Consider the following 8,592-nt stretch of genomic DNA (forward strand, 5'->3'; position numbering starts at 1 on the left):
ATCGGCAAAAACTGCTGTCAAAAAAATGTACCAACTAAATGTGTGTATATACACAGTGTATGTAATGTGTACTCAAATCGCCCGCAAAATGGTCATTTGTCTATCAATTACTCGCCTTGTTTTAAATTGAATTTAGAAGAAGATAATGGTTTTCTCGCTTGCCTTAGTAGTAAATGAGGAATCCAAAAAAGGCGAACATTCTTCATTAGTTCAAGTACACAGGGTCCAAGTTTAACATCAGCAGATCCACGGCTCTGCTGTTATGAAAGGTACGTCTTAAAATCACAAAAAAATTTTAAAGAAAAAATAAAACGCCAAAAATTTTAAAGAAAAAGAAATGGCAAAAATTATTTTTTAAAAAATCTAAATTTTTCCTTTAAAATATCACTCAAATTTTTTAAGGAAAAGCAACATGGTCCAAATACACATGGTCATTTTGTGGAGAAAATTCAGTCTCTCACTGGTGTTTGACTTAAAATGATAAAAATCATTTTATTACATTTTCAGATTATAAAACAGTCTTCAATATTTTTTTAATGAATTTACATTTGATGGAGCTGAATCAAATTCATTGATGAGTCTGCAGTGACCAAAAATTTCTGCTCTATTTCACATTAACAAATTATCTTTGTACCAAAACAAGCAGTCTTAGCAGGTGAGTCTTACTCTTTCAGTCTAAAGACTAATCAGTGAAATAATCAATAAATTTCATAATTTGGGAATTGTTTTTTTTTAAATTAACCTCCTGGTTTAAAGGTTTGGTAAACAGGAGCGTGCACGCTGCTGAAATCAGGAGCCCTGAGGTCTTTAAGTTAAAATCTGGCTGTCCCATAAGTCTCTGCAGGTGATCAGATGTGTTCAGGTGTCCATCAGTGCGGTCGGAGAAGCTGCGTCGTCCCCTTGTCAAGGCTCGGGCAGGTGGTAATCTGGTGAGTGATTTCCCCCACGGCGGCGCCCGAAACAGGCGAGCAGCACATCCACCGCTGTGTTGACCGTGGAGCGGACATCCTCTTCGGTCTGACCCCTCAGAGGATTCACCTCCACCAGGTCCACCGCCGACAGAAGACCTGCAGGACGAGCACAGGTGTGAGGGGACATTTCATGAAACTTACTCAGGGTTTATGGGGATCCTTAAAAAGTCTTGAGAGGTACTGAATTCATTAACCAGAAAATAAGGCCTTAGTTGGTGTTAAATGTCTTCATGTGAATGTGATATCTTGATAATGCCGTGAGAGAATGTTTTCAATTTTGGCACAAACATCCACTTAAACTGAAAGACGAACTGATTGGACTTTGGTGGTCAAAGGTCGCTGTTACATTGCAGCCATCTCGTTCTTGTTAATGCAATTTCTCACAAACACCTTGAAAGAATTTTTCAAATTTGGCACAAATGTCTACTTGGGCTCAGTATTAAACTGATTATATTTTGGTGGTCATAGGTTAAAGGTCAAGGTCAGTGGAATTCTTTTTCTTATTCATGTTAACACGATATGTGAGGAATACTTAGAGGGACTTTCTTAAATTCTTCTTGAATTTGGCACAAGTGTCAACTTAGATTTAACAAAGAATTGATCAGATTTTGGTCACTGCGACTTTGCATCTGTCTGATTCTTGTGATTGCAATAACCCAAGAAGGCCTCAAGGGAAATTCTTCAAATTTAGCACAAACATTCACTCGCATTCAAAGATGAAATGATTTGATTTTGTAAGTCAAAGGTCAAGGTCACTGTCTTATTCTTGTGAAAGTGATATCTCAAGAACAGCTCGAGGGAATTTTTTCAGATTTGGCACAAACATCCGTTTGGACCCAGCGTAGAACTGATTACTCTTTGGTGGTCAAATGTCACAGTGACGTTGTCCTCTGTTTTTTTGGTGAATGCCATATCTAAAGAATATTTAGAGTGAAGTGCTTCAAATTTGGCACAAACGTCCTGTGTGTATAAAGGGGCGATTGATGGGTGATGGGCTGTGAGACTGAGTACCTGTCTGACACATGTGTTCAGCGATGTAGATCCCTTCCCTGTAGGTGAGCCCTCCGACTACAGGCGTCCCGGTCGCCGGGGTAACAGAGGGGTCAATGGCATCGATGTCGTAACTCAGGTGAATCGGTTTCTTCACTCTGTACAAACGGAAAAAAAAAACCACATTCATTATTACTAATATTAGAGTGAGAGTGGATTTTGGTGGTCAAAGGTCACTCTGACTTCACAACACAAAAATGACATAAAACAATAAAAAACAAATTTAAAAAAACATCTGTACGGTTGATATCATGTGCTAAGTGCAGTACTCATGTAAATGTACTTATTTACATCTCACCACTGTCTGTAAGAGAGTTCAAATTTAGTTAAATTTTTATAATTCATGGAAATAACCTGAAACTAAAATCATCTGTAGTTGCTTTGGTGTTGCTCAGCGGATGGTAGGATGCAGCAAGATGTAGCTCCTAAAAGTGTTAAAAAGGTTTTTTAAATCCCCAAAATTATAGGATTACTTTGAAGAGAGGTAGTCGCAGGTCTCCTCCATGACTTTGGCGACGCCGAGCTGATCCACCTCTGACATGGAAAACACTTTTATACCCAGAAGCTTCAGGATGTAACTGGGAAAATACGAGAAAAAGTTAATTTAAGGAGATTCATGTAAAACACGCTGTATATAACTGTTAACAATGTGTTTATACTTTTAAAAAGTTAATCTAAATGTTAAGTGTCAATCTAAATATTAAAATCTTAATCTAAATGTTTAATCTGAATTTTAAATCTAAATATTGAACTCTAAATCTAACTGTTAAATTTAGATCTAAATATGTAATTAAAATCTGAATATAAATATTATCTTTACATCTAAACGTTAAATCTAACAGCTAACAGGCTAAATATAAATGTTAAATATGAATGGCTCACTTAATTTAAAGCAGACTGTTTAGATAATATGTAAATGGATCACACTGCATCGTCATTTTTCAACCTGCTTTAGATAAAACCATTTTAGTAAATCTGCTTTAAAACATGCCACCACTGGAAATTTGTATATTTTTGAAATATTTTGTATATTATTTCATGTGGAGAACTAAGTATATGAATAATTACCTGCTGAACATTTGCATGTTTATCTGAAAGCACCAAGACAGAGCTGCTAACTGTAGTAATTCAGTCTTAATCTTTGGAGTCAAAACAAAGATTTAAACAGCAGTTTAAAGACAGTTTTACCTCTACCTTATTTCTGTCTTCTGATCTCTAAAATCAAGTAAAAAAGTTAACTTATAGGATCAACTTTTACATTTAAACCTGCTGGTGTAAAAACCTACTGCTCTGCTGGATCCACGTCTCTCAGACCGATGTAGACCAGATCTTTGGCCGACACGCACGGTTTGATCCACGAGAAGTTTGGCAGGGCGGGAATCTGGAGACACAAAGAACAGCAGACAGAAACTAAATAACATTACATTTATATTACATTACAATAAATTTGATTACTGCTTTTTTTGCTGCTGCGACATCTGCTGATCGATAATAGCTTCTCTAATCTTAATAATCAAATTCAGTCTTAAAATATCTCATTTCATAAACCAGGCTGAATAATTGGAGGTGGATATTACGACTCGTAATTAACTTTAAAAAGATTCGTAATGAAGAAATTAAGCGCCCCCCTCAGGACAAACGAGTTTCTTCCTCGTGTCGCTGATAAACTGACCTTTGAGCGCAGCTCGCGGAGGAGGTAAGACATGGGCTGTCCGTGGATGTTTCCGGTGTACGTGGTCAGCGGCGTGTTGATGTCTGCGTGGGCGTCGACCCAAACAACACTCAACTCCCCGACCGCCGCCGAGTGGCCGTGAATGGAGCCGATCGCCAGGCTGATGAACACGAAAACCAGAGAGACCGAGAGCGCCTTTGTCACGGAGATGCTCTTTACTTCTGGCACTTAAAGTACATTTTGATGGTAATACTTTAGTACTCGTAACAGTATTTCTGAATTATGGTACTACTACTTTTCCTAAAGTGAATGATCTGAATAACTTAATTGGTTTCAGGTTTGATGGTTGATTTTGGGGAATTTCTGTTAATCTTTTTGTATAAGTAAACAGACTAATTGATATATAAAATAAAAAAGAAAAAAATGATAAAATCAAAATAAACTTCATCTAGTTAAAGGAAAACTGAAATTAATTTATTTCAGGCTATCCTTTAGTTTTTTATTATTATTTATTATAACAATAAAGAAAATATTTTATTTATAAAATTATTTATTATCATGTATATTTTTTAAAAAAGTCTAGTTTTTTGTGTCTGGCTCTGTTGGACAAAAATATCTCTGATCCCATTTTATATTAAAATTCTGCCTGCTATTTTATAATTCCTTAAATATTTCCCCAATTATAGTTTCAACTTCCATGTACAGCAACAATGGGCTACGAAAAAAGCAAGTTTTTTTTTTTCAAATATGGCACAAACGTCCACAAATGTAAAATTTGGTCTCACTCTCACCTCAGGAAACATAAAGAATTTATACACTGACGAAAATTTCACACAAACGCCTAAAAGGATAAAATTAAGTGATGAAATTTGATATCCAAAATGTTAGAGATCAACTTCATGGAGATATCGTAATAATTTACAAAAATACTCTTCTGTCCGTTACTAAACGTCATATCTCAGAAACAGAAGCGTTCAGTAAATACACACTGACTGAGCTGATCAATCACACGGTTTGATCAGGACTGAAGTGGACTGAGGTGGACTGAAGTGGACTGAGGTGGACTGTGTGTCCTGCTGATGGATGGTTGACAGACTGTGATGCTGCTGTTGTCACTGGACACAAACCAAAGTCAATTTAAATATTTACTACGTTGAAGTTGTGAAGTCAGCGGCGTCACTGAAAACACGTAAAACTGACGTTTTGTGAGTTTTAACGTGTATGAAAAGTACAAATGTAACATATCTAATGTTTGCAGAAACGTACAATATAAAAATATTCATGACACTGATGACAGCCCGTATCCAAGCAACATTTTAGATTAATGATGTTTTATTATCTTGGTTTGAAAACTGAGCAAATTGGGGAAAAGTTGATGAACAACTTGCCAAAAATGTCCCAAAAAATTGCAAGGAATTAGTAAAAGTTTTTTCATAAGTAACATTTTCGATGCCTGACTTAGACTTTTATTTTGACAGTGTAACGGTGCTCACCTGTGGTCTCCTCCCAGCATCACTGAGGTGTGTCCGTCCTTCTTCGCGGCCTGCACCGCCTCCGACAGACTCCGGTTGGCGCTGCCCACCGCCCGCACACGCTTCAACACGCCCACCGGCTCATCGTCCACCACCTCCTCAAACGCCAGGTTCCCATAATCCTTCACTGCACAGCCTGCAGACACAAACACAAATTTTAAAAAAATATATAGATTTATGTATTTTTTATTTACAACGTTTTAAAAATAACCTTCTCTTTCCGTCATCATTATTTCTGTCTTCCAAACATCAGAGTTAACCCTTTAAGACGTGGTCTAATTGGCTCGATTTCCCTCAAAGACATGGGCAGAAATAACAATTTAAGGAAAAAAAAGTAAAAAAATATCCCCCTCCAAAAAAAACCTACAATAACAACAAGACATAAATAGCTAAAAAAATTATAATAATTCTGTAAAATAATTTTAAAAATTTAATCGTGATAATTCTAAATACAGTTTGACATATTACCCTAGCTGTAAAAAAACATGATCATTTTTTAAATCTAGAAAATTGTTTGCATTTTGTGGGACGTTTCTTTTCTCACTGCCTTTTTTCCCCATGTTTCTAAAAACAACGTAAAAACTGAGTGAATGCAGATCAAGAAAAGTGATGACAATCCAGGTTTTAAAGGGTTAAGAAAAGACAAAAATTACAACCAGCACTGTCTCCAAAAATATATGTTCATATGCAACTCAGCTTTGTTTTTATGTTTTTGAATGAAACGTGATGCCAGCTTTTTCTGACGGAAGCTGAGAGGCTACATAAAGATTTTAAAAAGGTGGGCAGTTTTATGTAAAAATACTTTTAAATATATAATTCTGATAAATAAAATGACCTTTTTTCATTTTTCCTCGAGCATCTTTAGAATAATTTTTCAAATCTAGATTTTATCTAAATTTTCTTTTTTGCAGTTTGTGTAACATTTCTTGTTTGTTGGTCAGTGCCTTTGCTCCGTGTTCAACCGTCCCGAGCAAAAAGGACGACTCGACTGCAGCCAGGGTTGTTTCGACAGGCGGATTTTTCCCAGCATGCTCTCTGTGTGAACATTAACAGTCAGTAGATCATTTTTATTTTGCAATGCAAAGTAAACAGGTTTCTGCAGACAGAACAACCTGCTGCAGCTGAAATGAGTGACTTATGAATCTCCTCTGTCGCTGTGAACCACACACACGCCTGTTCAGTTTACATTTGGACAGATGTCTCCGTCTGTCCACACAAAGACAGGACATAAAGTCCTCCAGGTTTGTGTCCACGCTGTGAAATCTTTATTCCGTCAGAGAAAACTCGTCTTTCAGATCAGTGAGGCTGAACGGACAACCTGCGCTTTACCCGCCGCAAAGTTTCTGTTACTTTATATTTGATCCGCTTTGTTGTTCCAACACCACAACACACACACACACACACACACACACACAGACACACACACACACACACACACAGATCTATTTCTGTGGTGTGTGCGTGTGCTGTGAGGATCGAGGTCGGATGCCTCTGTGATCTCCTCTGATGTGTGCCATTAATAAAACTGTTACACACACGTGCACACAGACACAGACACACACATACACACACACACTCACACACACACACACACACACACACACACACACACACACTCACACACTTCCTGCTCTGAGCTGTAAGTCTCATCAGATTAAAGTTGTGTCCCAGATACACACACTGATCACACACACACACACACTCTGCCTGTCAATGACTAATAAACGCAGATTATTTCAAAACAACATTCATTTTAAATCTTTTTTTTTAAGAGCTCAGAAGTCACAGTTGGAAATATTTATTTTATTTTCACGAAACTGAAACTTTTTCTCGTGTTTCAAACTGTAGTACTTGTCTCGTTACTGTATAGTGTATTATAACTTATATTTATTTATTTTATTTCACCAGAAAAAGCACCTTGAGATGAATTAAAAATCTCGTTTTCGAGAGCGTCCTGGTGGAGATATAAAAGGAGAGCGTGAGAATTTGTAATAAATATAAAAATATGTCACATATAAAGTGACAAACATTATATTTAAACTTCATTTTCAGACTGAGTATTTGTAGACTGCGGTGTTACTACTCACACTACTTCTGTCTTTGAATGAAATGTTTCATTGTACTCTGGTATCTGTGGTGTTTAAATACGTTTATTTTATTAGTATTAATCTAATGATGTAAGGAGACATTTTACTACAGAAATGCAGAATACTTCATATGAAGCTGACAATACTTGCATACTTTTAATTATTTTTAAATGCAAAACTTTCTCTTGTAGTGCAGTATTCTTACACCCTTGCGTTAGTACTTTTACTAAAGAAAGGACCTGAGTACTTCTCTCAGCCCCGAAAACCAGTACCAGTAAAAGTACACATTTTATTTAAGAAAAGTAGTGAAGTAAAAGTAAAAGTAAAAATATTTTTGAATTGTTGTATTATAGAACCAGAGTACTTCTCTGACTGCTGAAAAAACAGATTCATTCATTCAATTTAATATATAAAATACCATTGTATACTTTTACTTTGTATGGATTTAAATGAAGTATTTTATAGTACTTTTACTAAATAAATTTCTCCCACCACTGAAAAAAAACCAGTATTTTAAACATTATATTTTACTTTTTTTTTTCTTTTTGCTGAAAATATATCTACTCCTTATTTTAGTAAATAATGTTACTACAAACCTTTGCTTTTACTTTTAAGGATTTTAAATGAAGTATTTTTACAGTATTATTTTGCTACTCTTACTTAAGGTTTTGAGTACTTACCACTCAATCAGTTTTTTGCTTTTGATATTTTAAGTACATTTATCTTACTTGTAATGTATAATACTACCGAGTACTTGAACTTTACTTTGAAGTATTTTAAAATAAGTACTATCACACTGTTGCATTTTACTAAAATAAAGGACATACAGTACATGTAGTTGATAAAAGATTTACTTATTATTTATAATAATAATAATAATTACTAAAATAATGTGATACTTTTTGGATTTTAAATGAAGTATTTATACACAGTTGTATTGGTAGCCTACTTTTACCAAACTAAATGACTTTATTAGACTTCTTCCACGCACGCACGCACGCACGCGGTCGTCACCTTGCTCGTGCAGTCTCTGCAGCAGTCCCGCGGCTCGGATCAGGTCCGGACCTCTCTCCACTCCGTCTCGAGGCTGCGGCACAACAAAAACAATTGGCTCACGCGCGCTCATACAGGCAGACGCACGCGGCTGCACCGTGTCCTCGTGCGCTCACCTGCCCCTTGCAGAAAGGTGCTCCGATGATCCCCGCAGAGCGCGCGTGATGATGGTGGTGATGTAGACTCCGTCTGGAGACGAGCTCCCGCAGCGTCCTCGCGCTCCTCAT

The 8,592-nt window shown here is 36.4% G+C and overlaps 1 protein-coding gene across 1 annotated transcript; it reads right to left on the bottom strand.

Annotated features, from left to right (window-relative positions):
* Positions 1-486: 486 nt before the first annotated feature.
* On the bottom strand, positions 487-8,592 carry arg1 (arginase 1). Its single transcript, XM_042508537.1, has 8 exons — positions 8,482-8,592; positions 8,327-8,399; positions 5,187-5,361; positions 3,694-3,853; positions 3,308-3,402; positions 2,495-2,599; positions 1,983-2,119; positions 487-1,067 (listed from the first exon to the last, which is right to left on the bottom strand). The coding sequence occupies exons 1-8, from the start codon at positions 8,590-8,592 to the stop codon at positions 904-906; spliced, it is 1,020 nt and encodes a 339-aa protein (XP_042364471.1). The 3' UTR covers positions 487-903.

This window comes from Plectropomus leopardus, chromosome 19, assembly GCF_008729295.1.
Source record: "Plectropomus leopardus isolate mb chromosome 19, YSFRI_Pleo_2.0, whole genome shotgun sequence".
Taxonomy (NCBI): Eukaryota; Metazoa; Chordata; class Actinopteri; order Perciformes; family Serranidae; genus Plectropomus; species Plectropomus leopardus.

Excerpts from the sequence above, each read along its gene's own strand:
- arg1 (XM_042508537.1), bottom strand. The coding sequence starts at position 8,592 with ATGAGGAGCGCGAGGACGCTGCGGGAGCTCGTCTCCAGACGGAGTCTA. Across the intron at positions 3,403-3,693 it reads TCCGCGAGCTGCGCTCAAAG|ATTCCCGCCCTGCCAAACTT; the intron begins GTCAGTTTATCA and ends TTGTGTCTCCAG. Across the intron at positions 2,600-3,307 it reads GACGTGGATCCAGCAGAGCA|TTACATCCTGAAGCTTCTGG; the intron begins GTAGGTTTTTAC and ends GTATTTTCCCAG.